Below are 27,803 nucleotides of genomic sequence, written 5' to 3'. Positions count from 1 at the left end.
AGCCAGTGCACAGACAGAGCACCATATGCTTCTGTTGACTTGACCTCCTTATTTGTGGTGTCTGGATTTTCTGATATTTTATTCTTTCTATTCCTTGTGTCCAAAGGAACATTCAGACTGTCTGGCAACCCTCATCAGGGGAGATTTGAATGTGGTGTCATACTGGATTTTATAATTGATTTGGAAATCTAAGTTGTGGCCTTTCTCTATTGAATGGACTATATCTAGAGAGGCAAAGGTGTGCAATTGCATCTGGAGACATTTAAAACTGTTCCTGACTGGTCAATCTAGCTTTAAAAATACTTCTTAAGTAGATCATTCATCAGTTCTACTTTGGCTTCTTTGGCTTTTTAGTTTCTTAGGAATTTTTTCCTCTAGAAAAATGTTGTATTCTGTGGCTTTTTAAGAGAAAAAAAAATCAAACACACATGATGTACCATTTCATGCTTCCATTTTGATTGTTAAACTCCATCATTTTTAGTGTATTTATATTAAAGATGGAAAAAATGGAGGGGAAAGCAGGTTCTCAGATCAAAGAACTAATTACAAAAAAATTGATTCTGAAATTTACAGTTGAAAATAGAAGGTTTTACTAGTTGATATGACAAAGGATCATATTCAGATTGCTTTAAAAATTTTAGAGAAAACAACTTCGGCTCCTGCTGCAAAGGAATGTTAAAACAAAAGTATCTAGACTGAGATTGGATCAGGCCCTGGAAGTTTCAAAGCAAGCACTTCACACTTATTCTAGTGCACTGAAATTGGAGAGAACAAAAAACATTATTTGTTTATAGAGATCCTTGAAGTGGGAAATGTAAAAAAATTGCAATGAGAAAAGTACAGTAATTTCAAAACTATAAGGCGTACTGGATTATAAGGCTCACTTCCAGGTGTCGGCACATTTCCAAACTTTGTCTATATATAAGGCACACCAGACTGTAAGGCACACTTTTTTTTGCAGTGAGGATCTGCACGCAACAAAGTAACAAATTAGTAACGGAATCGCGAGATCGCGGGGTTTACTGGCAGGTGCTCAATTTGCAAACATTTTTCACAGATTGGCGTAGCCTTTAAACGCAGCCCCAGGCGCCCTCCCTGTGCGCGGGGCCCGGCACTCCTGCCCACCCCTGTCGCTGGCTGGCGCGGCTGGTGAGGCGCAGCTTGCGCCGCGGCTCGGGGCTCCTGTGGTGCGGCCGCAGCTTGCACTTCCGGGTTGGCTCGGGGTGGCTGTGGCTCCTGTGGTGCGGGGGTGCCGCGGCACAGCCGTGGCTCGAGGCGGCTGTGGCCTGCACTTCCGGATTGGCTCGGGGTGGCCGCGGCTCAGGGCTCCTGTGGCGTGGGGGTGCCGCGGCTCGCACTTCCGGGTTCACTTGGGGTGGTCACGGCTCGCATTTCTGGGTTGAGTCGTGGCTGTCACGGCTCGCAGCTTGCACTTCCGGGTTGGCAAATTTCCCAACTTTGTCCATATATAAGGTGCACTGGATTATAAGATGCACTTCTGAGTTTCCATCAAAATTTTACTCAAAAGGGTGTGCCTTATAGTCGTGAAATTACTGTAATTAGAATTATTGAGGGTTTTTTTACTGAAGTTAGGAAAACCTGCAGAACCTTCCCTCAAAAACAAGCTGTTCTTCACAATGAAAGCTACTTGAATAAGGACTTCTTAAAATATTTGCAGTCCTAATAAGTACATTTCTATGTGGAAAACAAGGGTAATAATGAGTACAGTAATTTCACGATTATAAGCCGCACCATTTTGACTAAAATTTTGGTCCGAACCCAAAGTGCGGCTTATAATCAGGTGCGGCTTATATATGGACAAAGAACGAAAAGTTGCTGTTTTAGTTTGGAGGACAGGTGTCTGCTGAGAAAGGCAGGAGTTTCTCTTTGAAATGGAGAAGGCAAACCCCCTCTCTCCAAATCATTATAATTTTGAAATCAAGGGGCTCTCAGGCAAAAATATGGGAATTAGGAATAACAGTTCTTTTCTAGGGAAATTAAAATAGAAATACAGTACTACAAAGAAACAAACTCCAAACCCTGACAAAGTCAGAGTACAGCCTGACACCCCGTCAGGCAGGGTGTTGGTAGCAGTCCCATTAAATGGTGGCTGCATCCTCCTGCAGTGACAGATGTGGCTCAGTTGGAGCAGTGCTCCTGCAGAAGGTGCAGTTTCCCTCTGGAGGTCCAGTGGTGATGTGGAGAAATCCAGTTTTCCTCTGGAGTCCAGTGGAGAAAGGGGTTACCTTATTGTCCCAAAACCTCTGTTCTTATCTTGGTAAGAAATGTTGGGCTCTTCCCCCTGGCTGGAGCAACTTTCAATGGGATGCAGTAATTTTATCAGTCACGCAGTGGGACTCAATGGGCCATTAGCAGAAAATGACTCGCTGGAGGAAGGATGGGTTGTGAAAAGATAAAGAACAGTGCCCAACCTGGTTTCAATGGATGGCTCATTAGCAGATTATCTGCCCATTGAGATAAGGATCACTGTCCCCACCCTCAACAGATGGTGATAGAACAGATACCTTTGATCACACTCTGTATTGTAACATGCGGCTTATAATCAGGTGCGGCTTATATATGGACAAAAACCAAAAAGTTACTGAAACCCAGAAGTGCGGCTTATAATCAGTGCGGCTTATAATCGTGAAATTACTGTAGTTCTGATGGAATGTTTTGGTAGATTAAAGTAGTGAATTGCTAAAATGACCCATCAATTTGAATAACAAGGTTAGGATAAAAAAATTATTTACCCACTTCTTTTCCTGCATCCTGATTTTGTTTTTTCCTGATGCAGAAAGTGTTTTGTCATGATTAGTAGGATGTATTTTTTTGTAAATCATCTACCATATTTCCCTGTCTTTAATTTCAGAGTAGTATACTTACAAAAAATTGCATACTCTCTAATCTCTTTAAATTAGTAAAATAGCTTTATGAATAGACATAGCTACAAACTCTATAACTAAAAAAACCCACAGAATTAAATGTTCAAATTGGACTGATAAAATTTGACCTTGAGCAGTTTTCTTAAGAACTTTTATTTATAGTGTATCTTGTTGTTAGCCTTTCCAGTATACTGCTTTATTTGTATTTGCATAGTTGATTGCTGTTATGCTTTGGATTTTATAACTCATCATAGCTTGTTTATAAAAGGTTTTAATTTCACTTTAAGAGCAGGGAAGCTAATTAGCTATTGTTGAGTAGTCATCTATGGTAATAACATTTCAAGGACACCATGTATCATCTTTTAGCCAGTTTTGAGACAAGTCAGAATCTGATTTGTGAGCACGCTTGAGATTTAAACTTTGGGGGCAAATTTTGTTAACCTTCTTTACTCTTCACTATTTGACATTGCTGATCACTAACATGATTTGTGCCTATGTGCAGGTTTTGACACTTGATAATTAACTCAGCTTGCTGCAGTGTTTTGGTGTTTTTGTAAGTCTGAATGTCACAGGAGGATTCTGGAATATCTTTAATATCTCTCTTGTGTGGACATAGCTTTTTGTCTGTGCCTGTGTGATTGGTTTGACAATTCCTCTGCTTGCCTCCCCTTGTTAGACATTTGAGAATGCAGCTTCTTCTGTGCCTTGTGAATATCTTCTGAGCTCTGGAGTCACTTCCAAAGGGCAATGGAAGCAATGTTCATGCTATCTCAGTTAATGCCAGTATGTATTTTTTGTCTGTGCATCTTTATGTGGATATTGGATGACAGTACAGTGCAATAGGAGCAGAATTTTGTATCACAGTATTGGGAACTGTGCTAAAGAGGAAGTGTAGCCTTTGTCAAAAAAGTTTTAAGGTGAAGTTTAGAATTACTTAAGTGCTAGCATGATAAGAATTTTATTTTATATACTAGAGAAATACACTTTTTTTTTGGCTGACAGTGGAAATAAATTAGTCTGTCACATACTAGCATAGCAAGATCTTAATTTAAAAGGATATCTGCTTTTAAGAAATGAAGATGAGTATTTTATCAGTCATATTACAGGTGTGATGGTTTGTAAGATACTTGGGTATTATGAACCAAGCATGGTCTAAAAAATTCTTGTTGCTTACATCTGTTGGATTGAAGTGCAGGTCTGTGCAGGTATTGTCATGACTTACTGGATACTGATTTACTTGATACTACAACTTCATGGATCGCATAAAACATCTGAACTGATTTTACGGGAAGTGCAGAATTTGATTTGTATACCTCAAGTAGCTCAAACAAAGAAATGTTCCCGTAAGAGGCAGATTGAATTGGCTGGCATGTTGACAAATCCCTAATTCACTGAAGGGTAACCTCCTCTTACCTCACCCCGGCTCTGTATGAAACCCAGCGAGGAAGCTCGCTGCCAGTTAAGAGCTCTGTATCTGTATCAACCTGTAAACTGATCAACATCCTCGATGGGAGTGCAGTTAATTATTACATGAAGCTTGTTAATGTCTCTCACCCATGGCATGATAGTAACTACTGCAGGGTTTTATAATGGGAGTAAATCAGTTGTAGAACAACTAATCGCAGAAATACCTGAATTAACACTTACTACAGTGTGTTCTCACAGATTCAAACATTTATTTAATGGCATTTTAATAACTCTTCAACAGGGTGTACAGAAAAATGAGGTATTTCCTGCAGAACCTTTAACTTGTAAGGATTCTCATTAGGGTGGGCTATACACTGTTACATTGGCAAATGTAGGACTGTTGCCAGTGACACACTGATGATTTGCATAATGATTCAAAGTTTCCTCACTTGGATGGAGGAAAAGTCCTGTTGTATCAGGTATCTGTTCCTTCTCTAGGTGTTTTACCTACTGAGTATTTGTGTGCAATGCTTTGTTGTCAACCACAACCTTTTGTCTGTGTGTCCTGTTTACTGAAAAAAGGGGGTGAGGGCAGAAGATATAAATCAGGCCTACAATTCATTGGCAAAGCTAAGCCCTCTGTGCTTGGCTTGCTGTTGTTTTTGAGTGCCAAGTCTATGGCTGGTTACCTTTTTTGTCTGTGTGGCAGATCCATCACTTTGGGTGTTTAGCTGCTTTGAAGGAAAGCTTAACTGCCTGCTTGTGATATGGGAAGGTCATAAAGCTTTTCCTGATCTTGTCTGATGCATCTGCCTTTGGTACAACCAGCCATACTAACACAGAGCTCTTGAGTAAATGGTAACTTGTCTTTTATTTATTTAGTTATTTATGTGAATGCAGCCACCTTAGTTCAACATGTTCAATTTTTAGTTGTGAAAATGGCCTGTGATTTAACGTGTTTGGAAGCCTGCTTGATTGATAAGATAAATAACAGTTTGCAAAGCTTTCATACAACTTTTTATGTTATAGACTGTAGTTCTTTTAGGAGACACTCAAGGCTTTCCATGAGGAATAATGGCAATACTGAGAATCACCGAAACATTCTTGGGTTGTGAAAGGGTCTTCAGGCAATTCTCTCTCCTTTTACAAGTGTGAATTCCACTCAGTTTAGAAGTGCACTCAAATAGTTTCTTCATAGTTTTCATGTTAGAATAGAATAGACTGTTTCAATTGAAATGGAACTACAGTGGTCATCTTGTGCAGCTGCCCAGCCACTTCAGGGCTGATCAAATGCTAAAGCACATCATTAAGGTCATTGTCCAAATGCGTCTTAAACACTGACAGGCTTGGGGCATTGAAAATCTAACTTTGCCAAAAAAGTAACATGAACAAAAAAACAAGCCGTTGATGATTTTTATTGACTTTGAAACCATGTAGCCTTAAAATTGCTTTGATTGAGTTTCCACAGTATTTTTTCTGTTTTGTTGTTCAGTAGATATTTTATTTGGAAGTAGAATACAGCAAGTTTTCTGTTGGTAATTTACGTGCAATTCAGATTTATTCTGTTTCAGTTGAGCTGAAATACTCTGCAAAATGCTTTTCTGAACTCAGACTACAGCCTATTTTCTTATTCCTTTACTTTGATGTCCCTTTTTATCTCAAAGGAAAGCTCTTTGCTGTTACAAAATGCAGGGGTTGAAGTACATAAACAGATTTTTCAAGACGTTCAAAAGCCCAAACTAATAAACTAGATGCATGCTAAGATGTTTTAAAACATCCAGAAACTCCATATTTTAAAACTTCAAGTTTAGACAACTCTTAGGTAAGTGATGTAGTCAAGATTTTCTATGGCTAAGAGGGCAGTGGACTGACTTTGTAATTTTTGGTCAGTGATGTCTTTTCGGCGTTTTTTTTTGTTTTTTTTAAACAGTTATTTAGTAGGAGAGCTAAATAAGCCAGAGGAGGCTGAGAGCTGAGATTTCATTTCTGGTTAAAAATCTGCAAACCACCAGAGTTTCATTGAATTTTCACTTTTCAAAATACTGCATCAACTTTCAGGCGAGCTTGTCTAATTCTAGCTTCTGCATATTTAAGAGAATGTATTGCTACAGAGGGAAAAAAATTGACAAATTACTGGTTCAGTTGACATAATGTTGGGAGAACTACACAGCATCTGGCCAGCTAAAATATTTAGGCTTTAGCTTCTGGAGTTTTGCTGAACCAAATAGAATTTAAGAGAAAAATGATGAAGAATTAATGCTTTCAGTTTTCAAACAATTTCTTAACAAGATATTTATTTTATTTGATTTTTCTGGCTTCCAGAGAAAAATGTGGGAAAATCTTCTCAAATCAATGTAAAATAGTACATTTTCTTAAATACAAATGTGCTCATATGCTGAAATTATTGGAGACCAAATGTTTTCAATATTGGCTGTGGCTGCTGTTAGAGGGATGTTTTGTTTGTCAGAGAACAGACAGATGTATTTGAGGTTCTTTCATCAGTGTTGTAAGGCCAGTAACTTACTGTCTGAATTCCTTCTTCTGTTTTCTTAAATAACTCTAGATTTCAGTATGAGAATAAGAACGGAATTCATAATCCTGTAGAAAAAGAATCTTTTTTTTACTGATGGTGACCACTGACCTCTGTTTTCTCTGATTTTATGCTCAGTACTCTCCTTTATACTGTAATAGCAACCAAAAAAAGTGTTTTCATACTTCTGGACAAGAAATCAATTCAATTTCTTTTGGTTTTGGAGAAATCTCTGATCAATAAAGCACTAAATGGTCAAATGTATTTTGAAAATATCAGGTGCACTATTGACTTTTTTTAATATACAATGCTTGCCAGTCAACTTGTCATAGAATTGGATATCTCAGTTGGGAAGGACCTACCAACAGTTATTTAGTCCAACTGCCTGACCACTTCAGGGTTTACCAAAAGCTGAAACATATTATTAAGGGCATCCAGATGCCTCCTAAATACTTTATGCTCTCTAGGAAACCTGTTCTGGTGTTTTACATCTCCAACATCTCAGCAAAGAAATGCTTTCTGATGTCCAATCTGAATGTCCCTTGGCATAGCTTAAGACCGTTCCCATGTGTCCTATTGCTAAACACCAGGGAGAAGAGCTCAACACATCCCTCTCCAATTCCCCCCACCTCAAGAAGCTGCTCAGAGCAATGAGATCACCCCTCCAACCTCCTTTTCTCCAAACTAGACCAACCCAAAGTCCCCAGCCACTCCCCACAGGACAGACCTTCCAACCCTGTCACCTGCTGTGTTGCCCTCCTCTGGATGCATTCAGAGAACTCCACATCCTTTTTAAAGGATGGCTCAGAACTGCACACAGCACTCCAGGTGAGTCTGCACCAACCACTGCCTTTTCTTTATCTTGCCTTCACCCATGAGGAGGGTGATTTTATCATAGAATGATACCAAATTACTTAAACAGGACTTTCTCTACTGAACTTGAGCTCAGTCAAAGTTTAAATAGAAATAGATTCTTAAATTTAATCTTGTAGGCTCATTCTCAAGTACAGTAGTTTCACGAATACAAGCCGCACGGATTATAAGCCGCACCCCCGGTGCCTCGACAATGTTGCTGTCTTTGTCAATAGATAAGCCGCACCCCGAATATTAGCCGCACTTTCGTTCGTAGCGAGAATCCGTGCGCAGCTTTCACAAATTGGCCAATTAGTAACAGGATCGCGGCATAGCGGGCTTTACTGGCTCGGGGCGGGGCCAGGAAGGCTCGGCCCGCTCATGGTTGCCGACGGGGCCGGGTGGCCCAGCTCAGCGCCACGGCTCGGCGGGGCTGGCCGGGTGGTACTACCGCCGCCGCCGGGCTCGCTGGCCCCCCTCTCCCGTCAGCACCGCCCCGCTGCCGCGTTCGCTAGCCCCGCCGGCGGGCTCGCCGGCCGCGCCGCGTTCGCTAGCCCCGCCGGCGGGCTCGCCGGCCGCGCCGCGTTCCCTAGCCCCGCCGCCGGGCTCGCCGGCCGCGCCACGCCGCATTCCCTAGCCCCGCCGCCGGGCTCGCCGGCCGCGCCGCGTTCCCTAGCCCCGCCGCTGGGCTCGCCGGCCGCACCGCGCCGCGTTCCCTAGCCCCGCCGCCGGGCTCGCCGGCCGCGCCGCGTTCGCTAGCCCCGCCGCCGGGCTCGCCGGCCGCGCCGCGCCGCGTTCCCTAGCCCCGCCGCCGGGCTCGCCGGCCGCGCCGCGTTCGCTAGCCCCGCCGCCGGGCTGCCGCCGCTGCCGCCGCCCCCTCCCGTCTGCACCACCACCGCGTTTCCTCGCCCTGGCCGGCACTGCAGGCCCCCGCACCGCCGGGCTCCCCCACGCTGCTGGCCCCGATTCTGCTGGGCTTCCCCCGCTGCCAGGCAGCCCCACCCGCCGGCCTTCCTGCTTCTACCATGCTCCCCTGCACTGCTAGCCCCAGTTCTCCCGGGCTCCCCCGCCCTGCTGGCCCGGGCTCTGCCGCCCCCCTGCCCCGCCCTGCTGGCTCAGGCTCTGCCGCCCGCCCCCCACACTGCTGGCCCCGCCTCTGCCAGGCTTTCCCACCTCAGCCGGGGCCGGCCGGGCTCCAGCTTGGCTTGGGGCTGCCGCGGGCTCTCACTTCCGTGTTGGCAGCTTTTAGAATTTTGTTAATGTATTAGCCGCCCTGGAATATTGGCCGCACTTCCGGGTTTCCACCAAAATTTTGGTCAAATTGGTGCGGCTTGTATTCGTGAAATTACTGTACTTAGGAACTCTGAAAAGTTAAATTAGAATATTTATAAACTGCTGATGGCTTAAGGGATGCTTTTCTAAAGTGTGGGACACTGCTAATGGTGGTACTGTAAGAGTCTAAGAAGTATTTTCTCCTTTTCAAGTGCCTTTCAGTATGAGATAAAATTTATTATTTTTTGTTTGTAAGTAATAAGTGTCTGAGCAGTTTGATCTTTGAAATACTGAAAGTAAGCTGTGAATGTTAGACATTTAAACTAAACAAATTAAATTTTAAAGTACAGGTTTTATAATATAAGTTTTATATACAAGTTTTATATTAGAAAACGAGTACCAAAATGCTGACTTGCACATTAATCTCCAAAAACATGAAAAGTGCTAGCTCTAGTAGTGCTAGAGGTGTGTTTTAGGTCACTTAAGTTCACATAAGCAAAGAGTTATTTTATAATTTTGCATAAATAGCTAGAAAAATACTCATAAGGTAGTTGACTTAAAATCGTATTGTATTTGTAATTTTAGGATTTTTTAGTTATACTTGACTGAATAATATTGTGCCTAATGGAAAAAAATTGCCATATATTTGTGAAGGATAGATGCCAGGAGTTTATGTATCTTTTAGAGCAGCCTCCTTAACTGAGATATGTCTGGTTGAAGGAACTGTGAGAAGTTGACTACTTGTCTAGTATTTCTTGAAGGAATTAATGCTTTTGAGATCTCAAGTACCATTAATGCAATACCAGTACAGTTCACTGTAAGCATCAGGACTGAACTGCTTTGTTAGTTATCATTGGCAAATAAGAATGGCCTTCATGCCAGAAACTTAAAAATCTTCCCAGTCTTCTAAGTGCTGCTGACTAAAGCATCAATTCCTATTTCAAATAGCAGCCTGGATCCCATCAGCAGTGTGCAGTGTGCCTAGCACTGTGTTGTGGGCCAGCATCTGTGTTGGCACAAAAGCAGTAACCATTTGTTTTTAATGAAAGAAGCAAAATAAAGCTAGCAAGAGAAATATTTTTAGGAGGTAGTGTACTATGTTGTTATTTTTCCATCTTCAGAACAAAGGGAGTTTTAGTTAATTAAGTTTTCTAAACGTAATCAGAGCAGTACATCCCAAATACAAAAAAAAAAAAAAAAAAAAAAGAAAAAAGAAAATAAATGTAAATTGAAAGAATTTGGGGGAAAAGCATCCTTATTAACAGTGGAAGTTGACTCTAATACCTTTTTTTGCCTCATGTGTTATGTAATATAGCAACAGGAGGAGTTTCAAATTGTTTGCTAAACTTCTGCTTTCCTACCATTGCAATATAAAAATGAATTGATTATGAGTTTTAAATTCACTTAAAATATTCCAGTCAGTGTCTGTATTGGTTGAGGGAGGGTGGTAATGATGATGGTGAGAAGATTTGAGGAAATTAGCAATAGGAAGAAGGAAGGATACAAAATCCAGGCCTACTTACTTTACTGGGTGTCAAGAGCAGAGGAACTATATCAGCAAATCAGTTTTGGTGTTGCCATCTCCCTTTTGGTCCTGTTTTAAGAGTATGTGTATGTATCAACATCAGCAGAATTTTGATAAAAAATTTTGTTCTTCAGTTCTCAGGCACTGACCATAATATTAAGTTAAAACTTGGGTTTTAAACTGATAGGTCTGAAATACTGTCAAGTTCCACTCATCCTTACAAGTTATTCAGAGGGCTCTTTCAGAAGATGTAACCTGTGCTTTGTAAGGGGCCACTCCTGTGTGACTTCTTAAATGGTTTGTGGGCATCTGTTTCAAGAAATGGTTTAGAAGTTCCTTGTGCTGAGTGCTGGGTACCCAGAGTTGTCCTGGTCTGTGGGTGTGGTGAGGGGCATCCCCCTCCATGCCTGCCCTGCATCCCAGTGCAGTGCAACTGGCTCTCCCCTCGCTGTGCTGTGCAGGTACTGAGGCTCCCAGCTCCTCAGGTGGGGCTGTGCTGGGCTCTGCATTCCAGGTACTGCAAAGCTGAGCAGCGCTGGACACTTGTCAGATCTGTCAGTAGGTGTTTGTTTCCTCAAATAACCCGATTGGTGGTTTTTTTCTTCCTAGAAAAGCTGATTGCCTACCAGCGGGAGTTCCACGCTTTGAAGGAGCGCCTGCGCATCGCCGAGCACCGCACGCTGCAGCGCTCGTCTGAGCTCAACGCCATCCTGGAGCAGTTCCGCAGGGCCGTGGCAGAAACCAACAGCAGCAAGAATGCCATGAACAATTTTTCAGGTACACACTCTTGAGATATTATTTATAACTCTGCAATGCCAGTATCTCTTCTTACTACAGAATAAGAAGTTGGTACCAAGAAAGCCAAATGAAACCGTTCAGCAGTGTGAATAAAGATGGGTAATACGTTGTATCTGGTCTGGTTGTTCTCGACTTGTTTTTTCCAGTTGTTGTTCTTAATGATTCACCCATCCTTATTCAGTCCCTGAAGTCATAAGAATTACTTACTCCATACCTAACTGCAAAAGTTTGAAACTTCTGTTTACTTATTTAATACACTGAATACATTTTGACAATTAATTTACATTACTTTTGAAATAGAGTCAGAGGGGAAAAATGAGCAAACAGAAGAAAGGAATTTACTTGGAACAGTTAAAATATGCTTAAGCGATCAACTGGAAGGCATTAAATTGTATAGGGTGAAGTATCGGCTATGATTAGTAAAAAGTATAGGAAAGGGCCTTTTTAATGACTAGTGATTAAATTTGTGAAATCTTACATAAGTTTTTATCTATTTTGGAGATTGATAGTCAGGTTTACAAAAAGCTGTTTGGCAATATTAAGGAAAAATACTACAATATTCACCACACTATTGATGTTAACTTTTAAAAATCACACTGTTACTGTTTCACTGCTCTGATATTTGTGGATGGAAAATGAGTAACAAATAAGTATGAATTTTCTGTCAAGAGGTCTGACTTGGTAGATTGCAGAAATTTCACTGTATTGATCTAATAAGGAGTTGAAACCCAAAGGGTTTTACAATCCAAAAACCTGGAACAAGATTTTGGATTTGTTGTCTACTTGCATTTGATTTACTATTTCCAATAGGTTTTGTTGTTGGGAAATGGTTATAATTATAGACTCCAGTGCTGATGCCACTCATGAATTGCTGTCTGACACTAATGGCCTGATCTCAGTAGTTCCCTGGATCTCCCAAGAATTGCACAGATAAAGGTTGCATTTAGCATGTGTAGATCCTTATTTTTCAGACAAAGAGCTGTTATACTTGGGCAGAATTTAGTCCAGGTTTTGCAGATGAAATTAAAGAAATGTTAGTGGGAAAAGTAAAATTTGCATGGAATTTAGTTTCACCTAAAAATAGAAATCCCCTAACACACAGAACCAGAATCCACAACAAAACCCATCTATCTTTGTAGAAGCTCTGCTCAGAATCTGAGAGGAATTGCACTTTTGACTTTCTTTTCTTACTTCTCAAATTTATTTCAAGAAACCTTGACTACAGTTTTTACTTAACTTGATATTATAAAGCCCATAAGTTTTCAAAGATCCATATGCTATCATATTTTTCATTTGAAATGAGTTGTTTTCACACTTGATGCAAGAAAGTCAACACACGCAGCAGGGTAATTAAAAAAACTGTTATTTGCAACTTTGAGAGCCACCTGGACATACTGAAAGACAGTTGCACCAGAAAGAGCAAAAATGATTCTACTGGATAGGATAACTCTGTTCTAAGGGACTAAATTAAATTTGCATTAATTTTTTTTTTCAGAAATACTCAAAACATCAATTATATGTTTACTGATTTATTTTGTGTATCTATGTGCATTATATTCCAATATGTATTTGTAGCTCTGAAAAGTTATTTGCAGTAGGGTTTGCTGGATGGTGATTACCTCTGTTAGCAAAAGTAAAAATTTATCTAGGGAAATAAGCTTCCCAATTGATTAATTGGGGGAAAAACTCCAAAAAAACCACCAGCCCCCCAAATAAATGGAGTAGTCTTTACTTCTGTAAATTCAGACTCAATCGTATGTGGTGATGCTTACATATTTACTGTATCTATAACAAGGTTATAGGTGCACAATACTCTTGGCTATTGTTTATTTGAAAAATCATCATAAGGAAAGACTTCCCTTGTAGACAAGATATGACTCAGAAAAGTGCACAATTTATTCTGGCAGTCAGTTAAGACCAAACTTGGAATTTTATACTGTTTACTGTTGCTTAAAACTTCATTTAATTTGTTTACTGCATTACTGATTTCCTGTATGTTTGCAGATGAGACGCTGAAATTGTTAAAAGAGTTAACAAGTAGAAAATCTCTTCAAGTGCCAAATATCTATTACCATTTGCCTCATTTGTTGAAAAATGAAGGAAGCCTTCAACCTTCTGTGCAGGTTGGCCTTGGAAGGACAGGAGGTATGCTGATATGATGGTTACTTCATGTTTTATATCTGGAGGACCTTCCAGTTTTAGAAAAAGAATTTATTGCATTTCTTGGTAGATAAAGGACATCTCATTTAACTTGTGTGATATTGATATCCTTTGAATTCACACTGAATCGGAGATGAAAGGAGCTTGGTTTCAGCTTTGCTCTTTTCTGCATAATCTCAGTCACACCCCATGCCGTGTTAAGGGACACATTAAGAAGCATCTAGTTCAGACGAATTTTTTGTAGCTAAAAGGAAACAAAGCTCAGGCATTTCAGATTCTGAACTGCTAATGGATATATCCCTTTGGCTTGCCAGATTAGCAGGGCAACCATGCATGGTTATAATTATTTTAGTGTTGGTGTTTCTGTTGTTCTGTACAGTATATTTCAATGTATAAATTAAAAGTTGAAATAACTAAAATAATCAGATATTTCCATCAGTAATTGGAAGGGGAAGAAAAATTCAGTGTTGTAATTACTCCTGGCTTGTAGTTTTTCATTACTTCAGTGAGTTTGATTGCTCCTTCTTTTAACAGGAGGCATGCCTGTATGACAAATGTGTGGACTCAGGCCACAGGTTTATTTTTCTGACTATAAATACCTTTTATTTCAGTGTTGTTTTTCAGGGAGGAAAAATCTAATAATCCATTAGTGTTTTAAGTGAAGTCTGTATTATGTCCCTTTGGGAATACATGGCAGAAGTTTGGAATTACAAAATAGAAATTGGATTCAGGTTTATTTCATTAAACAGAGGGAGGAAATTCAGAGTTTCAGGACTTGGTGAAGTCTGCTTTATCCTTTCACTGCATTCCTGCTGCTATCTGCAATGTTCCCCAATGCTATCCAATGTTCCCAATGTAACCAGCCCTGGGTATAGTGCAGCAGAAAAACTTTGGAAAAGTTAAGCAACACAGGACTCAAATGACCTGCTGAAAGATGCTGTTAATAACATTGTAGCTGGGGATTATTGCTTTGGATTTGTGGTGCTTTTGTCAGAGAAAAGGAATGTCGTTGAGGAACTTCCATGCAGTTCTGTTGTCCTGGACTTTTTTTTAGAAGAACCAAAACCACGTGCAAGGAAAGTGATAGAGGCTTTCAACAGTATTATTTTAAAAGATTACTTCTGAGAAGTTAAATACTTGAGTTTTGAAGAATGGTTATACCAGTTTTGTCTTTAAACAAGTTAGGGAGTTTAATCACTCTTGGTGCACCTTGTCTGAATAATATCATGGTTGTTGATTATTTCCCATTATATTGATGTTTGTGTGACAACATTTTGGTAACAGGGAGGCTACAGGGATGGGTTCTCTAAGAGGGTGCCAGCAGCTTTCCCTATGTCCAGATTGAAAAGCGGGTGGGGGAGAAGAGGTAACTGCACAAGGGCAATAGCAGCTGGAGAGAGGAGTCAGAACATGCAAGGTCAGTGCAGAAGGAGGGGGAAGAAGTGCTCCATGTGTCAGGGCAGAGAGACCCCTGCAGCCCATGGTGAAGAGTGTGGAGAGGCAGCTGTGTCCCTGCAGTCCATGGAGCAGATATCTACCTGCAGCCTCTGGAGGACATCATGTCACAGCAGGTGGATGCCCAAAGGAGGCTGTGACTCCATGGGAAACTCACATGGGAGCAGGCCCCTGGCAGGACCTGTTGACCCATGGAGAATGGAACCCACAGTGGAGCAGGTTTGCTGGCAGGACTTGTAACCCTGTGATGGACCCACACTGGAGTAGCCTGTTCCTGAAGGACTGCAGCCCATGGAAGGGACCCATGCTGGAGCAGTTCATGAAAACCTGCAGCCTGTGGGAAGAGCTTACATTGTTCATGAAGGACCATCTTTCATGGGAGGGTTCCCATACTGGAGCAGGGCAAGAGTCAGAGGCGTCCTTCCACTGAGGAGAATAGAGTGGCGAGGATTGTGTGTGATAAAGTGAATTCTAGCCTCCGTTCCCTATGCCCCTGTGCTCCTGGTAGGGAGGAGGTAGAGAAGTCAGGTGTGAAGTTGAGCCCAGGAAGAAGGGAAGGGTGAGGGAAAGATGTTTCAAGATTTGAGTTTATTTCTCATTACCCTATGTTCATTTGATCGGTAATAAATTAACTTCCTCAAATCTGCTTTGCCTGTGACAGTAACTGGTGAGTGATCTCTCTCTGCCCTTATTTCTACCCATGAGCCTTTTGTTATATTTTTTCTTCCCTGTCCAACTGAGGAGGTGAGGATAGAGCAGCTTTGGCGGGTGCCTGGTGTCCAGTCAGTATCAGCGCAGCACACCTACACAATAGTCTGGCATGTCTAGGATTGTTTTGGTTTTTTTTTTGTCTGCTGTGTTTGTTCTGAGCGCTGGTGTTAACTGTTAGTCATGTTCCTGATGCTGAGTGGCATATTTTTAATCTGTTTTTAATTACTGTAATCTCCATCTTTTAAACCTTTGCATTTCTTAAGCAATGCCTTATGGCAAGATTTTTGTTTTCTATCTTGTGTTTGAAATCACTGAAAGTACCTTTCTGGTTTGTTTGATTTCAGTTTCCATTGTAATGGGAATACCTACAGTGAAAAGGAAAGTCAAGTCTTACCTTACAGAAACTCTCCACTCCCTTATTGATAAACTGTCTCCTGAAGAAAAACTGGATTGTGTTATGGTTGTCTTTATAGGAGAGGTAATCGCTTAAATTTTTTATACAATTTCTAACCTGCCTTTAATCACAAGTAACACTCCTTTCAGGAACTGATGAGGATTTACTGTTTCTTCAAGATGCAGATAGGTTACTCTCTCCTTCCAGGAAAAGGAAAGTGTCAGTCTTGGGTTTCTGAGATACAGTCCTGAAGAGCCCAGCTTTTTCTCTTTATCAGGGGGAATGGTGGACATGGATGCATTGGTGTGGTTGTTTTGCAAATCTTCTTATGTTTACATATAGTGACAAAGATGTGCTATTCCTTCAACATAAGAATGATGGCTAAGGATCACTGTCATAGGGGAGGGTTTCTCTCATTTTCTTTATGCTGCTGCTTAGTCCTCTGTCAAACGAGTGCTGCAGTTCGAGATGTGAGGCACAGATTGTTATTGAATTAATTTTCTCAACAATGTGGATGTTTGAAGCCCAGACCTTTTTAATGGATTAATTCAGTGTTCAGTTGGACTGTTTGTTCACTTTGGCTCTGATTTAGTGGAAATTAAATTTAGGAAAATGATAGAGTACTTTCAGAAATAATTCTGTTGGATGCTAGGAATTGCATGTACCTATTTTGTTCTCTATGCTTTTCTCAGAAATCTGACTTGGACAGTGGGAAGTTTATATTTACGTTTGACCTTCATCCATCTAACTGTAGTGCTCTGCTGAAGCAGTCTTTTATAAGTCCCACAGATGAAAATTCAAATCCCCAATTATAACTGAAAATGGTTTTAATTTAGTGAGCCAGTGTCCATTCAGGGATGAATCAGCGGAAAATCAGGCATTTTAATACTTCTATTATCAACAAATTTTAAAACTTTCCTTGGAAAATTTGTAAACATTTTGCTTTTATCTGAAAATTGTTTCTTAGTATTTTCTAATGCAAATTGCTCTATTTTCTTTTTCTTGACAACCAGTCAAAAACTATCTGGATAGGTACTGTTTTTGTGGGGGGGGGGGGGGGAGGAAGATGCTTTTAACACATCTCTTGGTTGAGCATATAATGGAAATAGAATTCTTTCTGAATAACTGCAATGCTGTGTTTTTCTTCACTGTGTTGGTTGAGAGATTTTATTGCCTGTGAGCGTGGCTTCTTTTCAAGATTTCAAACAGAAGTTTCTTTTGTTTTGCTTAAGGAGGTTTGAGCTATGAGGACTGTCTGTTATCACTGGATTCTCTGTCTTCTGCAAAATTTGGAATAGGAGTGAAGTGTCCCCAACTGCACCATCTTTTGTTGCCTTAGACAAGCCGTATTGCTGTATCTGGGTTTTCCATAGCTGGAAACTTTCTTCCTTCGAGGTGATGTGGAATAATCTCACCTTGGGAGTGATTCTACAGAAGAGACTGCCAATGAACTGAACATTTTAACTTGGGAGCTACTGCTCCTGTGCCCATGGAGAGTGGTGTGGTTGTAGGGTCTGGAGTAGGGTATAGTTACCCCCTGTGTCTTACCTCTTTATTCCACTTTGAGAGCAGTTCTGTGTGCTTATTCAGGTACCTGTTTTATGCACTGCAAGTCAGGAATGTATGGGAACATTTGAAAAAAACAAAGTTTAAATTTTTGTTCTCTTGTAACCATTTGCTAGATTTGTGGTTCTTTTTCTTTAGTCCATCCAATTTATTATCTTTTCTTCTTTATTCTTGGACCATGGTTTTTTTTTTTATTTTCTTAAGCTCAGTATCTTACAGTTTGCTTTGTAATTGCTACAGGGAACTCTCTACATGATTAATATGGTGCATTAAATACTTCATCCTGAATTATGCTGTGCTTTTTCTGAGTTATTCTGTATATTTCAGTTTCCTTCTGCAAGATGAAAAGGGTAGGTTTATTAAGCATTTTCTCTGGCTGTTTGAAGGAAGGCCTACTCCTCTGGTAGACTTCTGTTTCTTTTTAAACAAAAAGAAGGGCTGTGTCTTTTAAAACAGCCTTGTCTGTGGGATGTCCTAGCCTGAAATGCATTATTGCTATTTTAACATTAACACATGCAATAATAAAGGCTTATTTAAAAATACAGAACTTTTACCAACTGTGCTTGCATTAAAAGTGGCGTCAAAAGTTTCTAAAAAAAGGTATGGCCTCTGCTCAAACATATGTGCAGTTTAAGTACAGCAAAAAATGGTCATAGGGTGAGGTTATGTAATTTTGCTAATAAGCTGAAAATTACTATCTGTACCTTGTCTGTAGCTTGTAGCAACAACAACAAAATGAGCGCAAGAGTACAAAAATGGTTTTAGAAGAAATTTATAGGAAAAAATAGCATTTAGAAAGGATTGTAGTGTTTTTCTTGCTCTCTTTATTAAAGAAATTAAATTTACAGTGTTTAAAAAGCATTGCTGGGAGCCATAGTCATCGACTGTAATCTCTTTGTGCTAAACATGCTACAAAATTCTCCTAATACTGCTATTTTTTTAGTAGTTCAATCTCACTCATTTCTTGTAATTTCATTTTTTACTAGAAAATAAATTAGAAGGGTAATGGCCTTCTGCAAACAGCCTGAACAGTGTAAACAGAGAAGCTAGTAAATATAGATGCATTATGGTTGCTAAATAAAGAGATCTCCATATTCATTTACTCTATGGATATTTCTCAGTAATGTAATTGTACATAGTAAATTTCCATATTGGAAGTTCAAGAAACTCTGAAATATCTCAGCTGATGTGATAACTAATCACCAATTTAAATAATTACTAGAACTGCTTGACAGTACACTGTTCAACTGTCCTAGTTACTGACATATGTCGGTGTTCTCCAATTTGTTAAAATAACTTTATGGCAGAATAATTTGCAGGTGTTCATTAGGATGACTAATAAATAGGTATGATTCATTATTCCTTAATACTTCAAAATTTTTTATGCCCCCTCACTATGTAGCTAGTTCCTAGCTCATGTGAGTTGAAAACAAATGATTCAAATCTCATTAACCTGCTTTGCATGAGAACTTGTTTTCAGAATAAGCCATAGACTCTAGGTTTAAGAAACCATGAACTCCAGGTTAAAATTGTTGTCTAGTATTTTTATTTAATAGGTTTACAATTAACATGGCAAACACGGTCTTGAAGTACTTTAAATGATGATGGTGGGACAATAGACAGATACATACACACACACACACACAAACTGAATATGAGGGAAATTGGAATACTTTCCTGGTATCTAAACAAAATGTTGGGTTTTTTTTTTTTCTGTGGGGAGATCTCATTTACCATGAAGAAAATGCATCTTAGACTTGTTCTGAATATATCAGAAATTGTTATCAGTCCACTTCATTAATCAGAGACTGCACTTAGCACAGTCTTTAGTACAAATTGTAATCAGTGCATGCTGGAAAGACTATAAGCCCTTGATTTGACCAAAAATATCAGAAGGACAAATCATTTCAGGAAGAATTGGAAGACACTACAGGTATGCAAAAACCTTTTGCTATTTCTGTGTGCTGCTGATTACATCTGATTACATCTAGGTAGTAATTGACCAGCCATTTGTTCTTGGAGCATTAGACCACAAGTTGTACTTTGTTACGTATTCCTTATTTAAATCTTACTTTTTTTGTTTCATGTATATACAGTCCATTTAAGCTGGAAAAATTTGCATACCTTGATTATCTTTTACTGTCACTGTGTTATCTCTTTATGTAAACAGTGGCTGCTAAATTAAAATATGTTGATCTTTAATAGTGTTTTCTCTGTATGCCTTCTATGGAGAGTCTTTTTTTATTTATTATTTCTTTGGAGAAGTTTCTGTCCTGGTTGGGTCAGTATGACACAAGCACCCAGCAAGGTTCCATTCTGTGCACTGATATGAACAAAGCCTTAGTAAATTAAAGACTGGGTGAATGTACTGGGTCAAATTTTGCTGAACTTGTTTCATAGGTATTGACACTGCAGTCCAATATGTACATCTTTTCAATGACATAAAAAAGCCTGTATTTTCACCTCTTCTTGCTCTGGGCCTGGATTATAGTCCTCTCTGATCAGCAGCTCTCTTGATAGAAAACAAAAGAGTATTTTGACTGTCTTGCTCTCAACTTGGATGTATTAGCATCATCCCAGCTACAAACATGTTCATGCTTTCTGCTAATTGTGAGCTGCTCCTTCTTGGAACTGCCCTGGAGAGTGTATTCCCAGTCCTTGAAAGATCTGACTGTGCATCTTGAGTTGGAGAAAATCTGCTAATCTTAGTGTGTATGTAGATATGTGTATGTGTGTACTGTATATATATATTTTAAAAATTAAAGCTGTTGTGTCAATATACATTATCTTGACACCAAATAATGCTAAAGGCCTACAGAGATGGGAATTTTTGTTTTGGACTTCTCACTCAAAAATTGATCAGGATGAACACACCTTCTTGATACAGCTCTTGTATCTGTATAGGTAGCTTGACCTGTCATTGAGAATTTGAGGTATTTATGCTGTTTTTGCAGTCCCTGCTCCTTTGTCACCTAAGCTTTGGTACACAGAAGTATGGACTGCTGATACTGGGCACCAACATAGGATTTTATGGTTCTCTTTTCATGTCAGTGACTAGCAAAGTTCTGTAAGAAATTAAACCAGTGATAAAAATCTTTCTTAGATCTAACAAAAGATCCTTGACAGGATTTGAAAACTTGAATATACCTGAGACAAATTTGTATCTCAGTACAAAGATAAAATCTAGGATTTTGCTCTTTCCCCAAGCCCTAGGCTTGTATGACTGAAATGCTTCTCTGAGACACTTGCTGAGATGCACCTGGGCCACAATAACTATGTGATGCTTCTGGTAAGGGAGCATCACTTGATAGCCAGAGTTGTGTCTGATCTCTCTGGTGACATCTAGAGTATTTGTGAGGTGGGAAGTAACAGTCATAATCTTATTTCAGAAGCATTGTAGCAGATGACTTCATACTTGTATGCTGGACTGAATTGGCACTGAATTTTGGACAGCGCTATCAAGTTTAGCTCCAGCAGTCTGCCTTGACCTAAAAATTCCTTCTGTCCTCCAAATAAAGAGCACAAATCATAGAAGGGTACTTTAGACTGTACAGCAACTGCTTGTCTTCTGGAAGGCAAGCTGTCTAGACCATTTCAACAATGTACAGGCTTCCCCAAGGACAGCCAAAGGTTTCCCATGCTGCATGGCAGTATATTCTTTCTTTCAGACTCCACTAAACTAGTAGTGGCTGTATGACACTAGCATAACTTGCATCTGAATGCCTGATCTTGAATTGTAATGTGATGCTTTTTGCTCTGGCTGGCCTTCTTAAAAACTCATCTTGCTCTTTGACAAGCTGTTGTGGTTCACAGCACAATCCATATGGATATTTGCTCTCATGATTGAGGATCTGACAGGCAGGGCATAAGGGTAGGGAGAAACAAGAGTGGAGTGGTACAGGAGTATTCCTGTATTCCTGCTGCTGCTGCCAAAGGCTTTTGTGTCTTGAAACCCTGTCCCAAACTGCATTGGGTTAATCATAGAAGTTACTGGAGACAGAAAGAAATTTCTTGCCTGTGTGGTAGAGGGGGGAATTTCAGTAAGGGAGAGATGAAGTCAATAGCTCATGTAGGACACAGGCTGCATTTTGCTTATGTAACATTAGCTGGTTTGTTATAACAGTATTCTCATTCCTATTTTTGCTTTGCATCTTGGTCTCACGTTCCCTGTATTTAACTTGAATTTACTGCTTCAGATTAGACTGAAGACACTGTATTCCTGAATATATATTTTTTTCAGCTGCATTTTTTTAACTCTAAAAGATGGTATTACCTTTTTCCACAGGGTTTGTTTGTGTACATACATTACTGCAATCAGTGGAAGCCACTGCTGCACTTTTTTATTCCTTAGGGCTTTGTCTTCACTGCATAAATATCCCAAAATAGGTCCAAATACCACATTAGTGGCTGATTTTTCTTATGAAAATTTTATGCCTTGTATATAGGTAATGATACTTATATGTATTTTCACTGTTTCAAGGCAAATAACCATGTAGCGTGCCTTTTCTAAGAATATAATTTTATATTGGCTTGTCATTATATACATGGTAAAAATTATCCCACTTCTATTCTATGGGATGATGAAAGATCAAACAAAACTGTAATTAGTAAGCAATGAAATGACCACACTATGCAGCTTAGCATGCTTATTTCTCAAGGATTTTTTCATTCTTTGAAAGGTGTTCTTGAATAATGTAAGACTTACTAATAGTAGATTTCATTTAAGAATTGAGATCTGGATAATCTAACAGTCCACATAAAATTCCAAGATGGTGAAAGGCCTCACAGGCAAGACTTTGGAGGATCACCTTGGTTTGTTAAACTCAGAAGACTGAGAGATGACCTCATCACAGTTTGCAGCTTCCTCGAGGTGGTCATTGGAGAGGGAGATGCTGATGTCCATTCTCTGGTGACCAGTGATAGGACACATGGAAATGGTGTGAAGCTGAATCAGGGGTAGTTCAGACTGGACATTAGGAGAAGATTCTTCACTGAGTGGTTGTGGCACTATGCTTGTCAAAGTTGAAGAAGCATTTGGAGGATGTTTTTAGTCATGTGGTTTAGTTTTAGTTGTTTGAGGAGCTGGGTGTTGGTCTTGATGATCCTTTTGGGTTCTTTTTAGCTTGAGAGATTCCATGATTGCATTTTTTATCTTATGTTTCTGCCACTTAGGACAATAAATAAACCTTTGGTCTTCAATGCCATGGTTCTTACATTTTTAGAAACAGACTGCCTTCTGTCATTCTTAGGGGTATGAAATCAGGATTTAACAATAGTGAAGAGCTGATACTTTAAAGTAGAAATCTTGGTTTCATAGGGCATTTGGCTAGCTGCTCATCAGAACTTTCTAACCTCTCATTTTGTCTGCTAGCTAATGTATTCTGCTGCTTTGCTGTGCACACATTCATAAAAATCAATAAAGAAGATTGGAAAGTTCACTGCTGCTCTGGTTCTTTCTGTGTTTGTTGACAATAATGATGTCTGTTCAGACAAATGTTAGAATAATCACAAACTTGATGTGTAGCCTCACTGCCACTACAGAAAAGTGCTTTAGAGAATTGGAGCATTTTACAAAAACAGAGGAAATTTTAAAGTTTATTTCACTGACAATCTGCAACTTTAGTTTGTTCTATAACAGTCTGAGACTTTATTAAAAGAGAGATTTGTCAAAGCATTCTACATGCATTTGTCATCAAAACTGTTGATGCAAAGAGTTAAACCTTAGATACAGCCATGTCCACGGGCTTATGAAACTCCACAGATCTCATAGGCTAGAATCTTCTTTTCTTGAAAATTTAGATAGCTCAGGGGGATGCTAATGAGGTACCTTGAAGATGAATCTACTGAAGAATATTAAATGCACAAAATCACATCTCTCTCAGGAAGTAACCTGAACTGAAGGTAGTTGGAGCATGGATGATAGCAGGAGGGGGGTGCTGTATGTCCTTGTCTTGTTCTTCTTGACTCTGTATCTTTTCTTGGCTACCTCTGCTGGAAGCAAGGTACTGGTGGGGATCAATCCTTGGTCTGTGTGAATAAAGAAAGATGTCTTACTTCAAGTGTTTTGCATTCTCTTGAATAACAGTAATTTCATATGACTAGGCAGAAAGAACAGGCCAAAAGATTTGAACTGCTGATACTAAAATAACTGTCCCTATGCCTTTCATTTTGAAGTTCTCAGAGATCCACATACCAGGACAAAGATTTTTTGTAAGGTTTCATGTGATTCATTGATAAAATGCATCTTTATGGCTGGAAATGTTAACTCTTTGTTTGGGGCCTAACATAATTTTGTACTTTTTAATTGCTTTAAAGGGATTTGTTCTTAAAATACTCACTTGTGCTTCTTTTTTATGGGTCCAGAATTCCTTGCGATTTTTTAATCTTCAGCTTTAGGAGTTTTAGTAAGAAAAAATTCATTTTAGTAATGCCTTTGGATTTGATAGACAAAAGCATTCGTAACTGTATCATTGTGATCACTGCAACATTTCATTTCAATCGTCACAAGCGGCACTGATACGATGAAACAGATTTTAAACTGTCAGGTCTACTCCAAAGTCGACCTGTTATCTACCAGATGATTTTCTCTGGAAACCCAAAGAACAGTCACACATTTTCCTTCTTGGTGACTTCTTTTTATTAATCTATATTTGTTTTGTCCTGTTTAAGATTCTTGGAGATGAGCAGTCTTGTGTCCTTCAGGCTGATAAAGAGGACCTCGTGTCTTATTTTGTCAAGGCAGTAAATTTATTCCTCGAAAATGGGGAATAGATTTTGATTAATAAGGGATTTTTTTTTTGTTGCTTTTAAGTTGCTGATTGAATTTATTGATACTGCTTGAAAGATCCTTAGATTCAATTAAGCTGTTCCAGGTTTCCTTCCATTGCTACCCTGCAAAGTCAACCGTCTGCTTAACTCTTTCCTTGAGTGTAGTCACAACTTGATGAAATTTGTTGCACATTCTCATACTCATTTCATGATGTTGTGTGAATTAACTTAGAAGTGCCACCTTCCTGGGACATGTCCATGCCAAAGGATGTTGGCAAAGATCCTACTTAGTGTTAGACTGGGGCAACGAGAGGAGTCGATTGTCTCTTGAATTTCTGATGTGGAAAGAGGACAGTCAACCTGAGGGGAAGGGTTTTGTGCTGAAATCCTGGTTCTGAATCTCATATGCAGCTGGTAGATATAAATACAACTACTTATTTAAAAATGATGGCAGAATACGAATACCAGTGTTTTAATGCATTTGATCATGTGAAAAATGACATCAACTCTTCTAATCTACGTGTTCTTTTTCATTCTAAAAGTGTCATCTACTTTTGCACCACAGTGATACAGTGATTGCTGATTGAGAAGGAAAGGTTACCTATTAAGCCAGAGGTCGTATTTTCTGTATCTCATGTTCATAGCAGCTAGACCAGATCTTCTTGACTTTTTGTGACAGCCAGGACTACAATATGAGGTTGGAAGACTTCAAGCTGCATCTTTTTAATGTGATCCTATTGTGATTACAGCTCTGACTGGGGAAACTACCAGCCTTTCATGTGAAGCACACGAGCAGATAGTGGGAAGTAGGGGAAAAAACTCTCTTATTCAGGACTTTTTTTTTTTTTTCTTTTTCGGATTGTGATGTTTTGTGTGTAAGAGTGTAAGGTTTTACAAACAGTAGCAAGGCTTTCATGATAGTCTGGAAAATAGGTCAAAACTATGTTCCTGCTAAGGAGATGTGCACTAAGGCTCAGGCTTGTGATCAAATATACGATTCTAGTTGGCATGAAGTTTGGCATTTATTTTAATCTCTGGAAAACTGAATAGAAACTGACTGTGTTTCTGCTGAGTGTGTGTATGTAGATATATATAAATCCTATATTTTTCTGTGACATTGCAGTAGGGACTGTATTAGATGTGTTGGAATTGTTATTGCTGGATTGAGTAATTGAAATTTGGCATGCCAACTGAAATGCAAATTTTTGTCTTTTCACACGATTATTGAACTGCAGTTTCTGTACTTTTAACGTTTAAAAGGTTTTGAAAAGAGAGAAAAAGAAATGCTTCAGCTAAGGATGGATATACTGAAACTATTTTTAGGTAGCCACTAGGTTACTGTGACTTGCAACTGTTACACAAAATAGAAAAAGTTATGTCTAAATACATTCTATTAATGAAATGTGTTAAAATACTGTTTAAACACTGGTATACCTGAAGACCCATATGGACTTGTGAGTCCCCTTGTGTGGAACTCGGTGTGGGATGAGTTTTAAATTGTGAGCACTTTACCAGCTTACTAGAGCTTCTGCCCTGCACTAGGCATAGCACTTAGGAAGAACTTCTTCCTAACATATACAACAAAATTACGAGAAATACTTTCTACTCGCATGTTCTTGTGATATTTAAAATCTGCTTTTGGAAGAAATCCACTACTGTTGTTGTCCTTTTTGAAAAGCGTGCGTCACTGGCATCATGTTTGATTCCATAAAAATAAATCTTTAAAAAATAGAAATGGTGATTTTTAACATCAAAGGGTGAGCACCTTTATCAAGCAGGATTAAAAATTCTATAGAAAGGCTTGGGAGGGTTCTATTCTCTGTGTATAATCCTTTAATGATGCCCTGTGTTACAAATTCATCAGAAAAAGATGTGAACTGTTCCTTTGTTTCTGGCATTTCAAAGACAACTCTTTCTCTAGAATCCTCATGAGCCAGAATCTGGGTTGATTTATAGTGTTCTTTTCAAAAATGTAAACGGTATGTTAAATCATTAGATTAATAAATATAACAAAGACCAGAGGTTTCAGTCACATTTATGCGTTCACAAATTCTCTTTTCTTGGAATGCATGTGGACAACCAGGTTGAATAATTGTCCAGTGCTGGCAATTTGGATGGTCTGGACTTTTCCAGAATGTCATGATTTCTATTTTCACCAACAAGTAATTTTTTAGAATTGTCACATCTATGAGAACTGTGATTAATGGGATTGGTAGTCCCTCAAATCTGGTCTCTGATGCAAAAAAAGCAGCCCTAGTCAGAAAGGCGGCACTGCTGTCTGTTAGAGCATTTGCTTTAAATGCAAAGCCTAGGAGATGTACTTTTGGAATAAGAGTGTGTGTATTCAATGCACTGGTTTCCAGAAAGATAGACTTTTTAAAAATGTTGTTGTTATTATTGTTATTATTGTATAATGCTAATATGAAGTACTTCCCACACAAATACTCAGCGATCATTTTGTCATCCAAGAGCCTGAATTAACGCTTTTCTGTTAAGTGCAAATATGAGATAATCATTCCCCTCTGTTTACAAAAAAATTCTCATATTAGAGGTAAGGCATAGTTACATGTGTGATGTGTTCTTATATTTGCTCCAATATCTTAAATAATGAAAGTGATTTTCAAGGACTGATACCTGCAATGTTTATTTGACCTTGTTCTTTTGATAGTAACTCCAGAACTATCAAGTAATCTATTTTTTTTTGTTTGTTTGTTTTTCCCCAGACTGATCTTGATTATGTTAACAGTGTTGTTGCAAGCCTGGAAAGAGAGTAAGTTGTAGTTTTCATTGAGGATTTCTTAGTTTATTGATGATAAACTAAATCAGGTTGTAATTAGCAATTAAAAATATTCTGCAAATAAGAGATCACACCTTATTGTTTCATGGAGTTTTGGTCTTCTGAAAAAAAAGTAAGAGATGACAAATTAAGAGGCAGTGATTCAGTCAGTTAAACTGTGAAACAGTAAGTGGGATTAAATTATTTGATGCACCATAAACAGATGGGATTGTTTAAACATGAACGGAAATTTGTGACATCTGTGTTAGGGCCTTGTATTCTGTATATTCAAAGAGAACTGCAGAAAAAAATCACTGGGTTCTGAGAAAATGCAAAAAAATGTTTAGAATGTAGTTTGATTCCGATTGACAAGAGGCAATAGTGCTCTGAGGAGCATGCTAAGGAAAACAATTCTTTTTTCTGTATAGTGTTCCTTTATATGCCTCATTTGAGTGAGTCCAGTCCAATAACTGTTCCAACAGAAAACCAGCAGGAACTACACAACTCAGAATCTCTAATGTGACTTCAGCATGTTTCTATTGACAGGTTTTCTACAGAGATCAATTCTGGCTTGGTGGAAGTAATAGCCCCTCCTGCAACATACTATCCTGACTTGTCAAACTTGAAAGAAACGTTTGGAGACTCAAAAGAGAGAGTGAGGTAGGTTTATTCCCCCAGATCTTTTCCCATCTCCTCCCACACCC

At 39.2% G+C, this 27,803-nt stretch overlaps 1 protein-coding gene across 3 annotated transcripts in view; it reads left to right on the top strand.

The window, feature by feature from the left end:
* The window catches only part of MGAT4A (alpha-1,3-mannosyl-glycoprotein 4-beta-N-acetylglucosaminyltransferase A), a 78,147-nt gene that overhangs the window by 18,279 nt on the left and 32,065 nt on the right, over positions 1 to 27,803 (top strand). For all 3 annotated transcript variants that reach the window (XM_033053626.2, XM_033053623.2, XM_033053624.2), the window contains 5 exons: positions 11,081 to 11,248; positions 13,274 to 13,414; positions 15,940 to 16,073; positions 27,047 to 27,093; positions 27,646 to 27,759. In XM_033053626.2, the coding sequence (XP_032909517.1) occupies positions 11,081 to 11,248; positions 13,274 to 13,414; positions 15,940 to 16,073; positions 27,047 to 27,093; positions 27,646 to 27,759 (604 nt within the window). The remainder of the gene's footprint in view (positions 1 to 11,080; positions 11,249 to 13,273; positions 13,415 to 15,939; positions 16,074 to 27,046; positions 27,094 to 27,645; positions 27,760 to 27,803) is intronic.

Source organism: Catharus ustulatus, chromosome 2 (assembly GCF_009819885.2).
Source record: "Catharus ustulatus isolate bCatUst1 chromosome 2, bCatUst1.pri.v2, whole genome shotgun sequence".
Taxonomy (NCBI): domain Eukaryota; kingdom Metazoa; phylum Chordata; class Aves; order Passeriformes; family Turdidae; genus Catharus; species Catharus ustulatus.
This window is presented reverse-complemented; position numbering and strand designations above follow the sequence as displayed.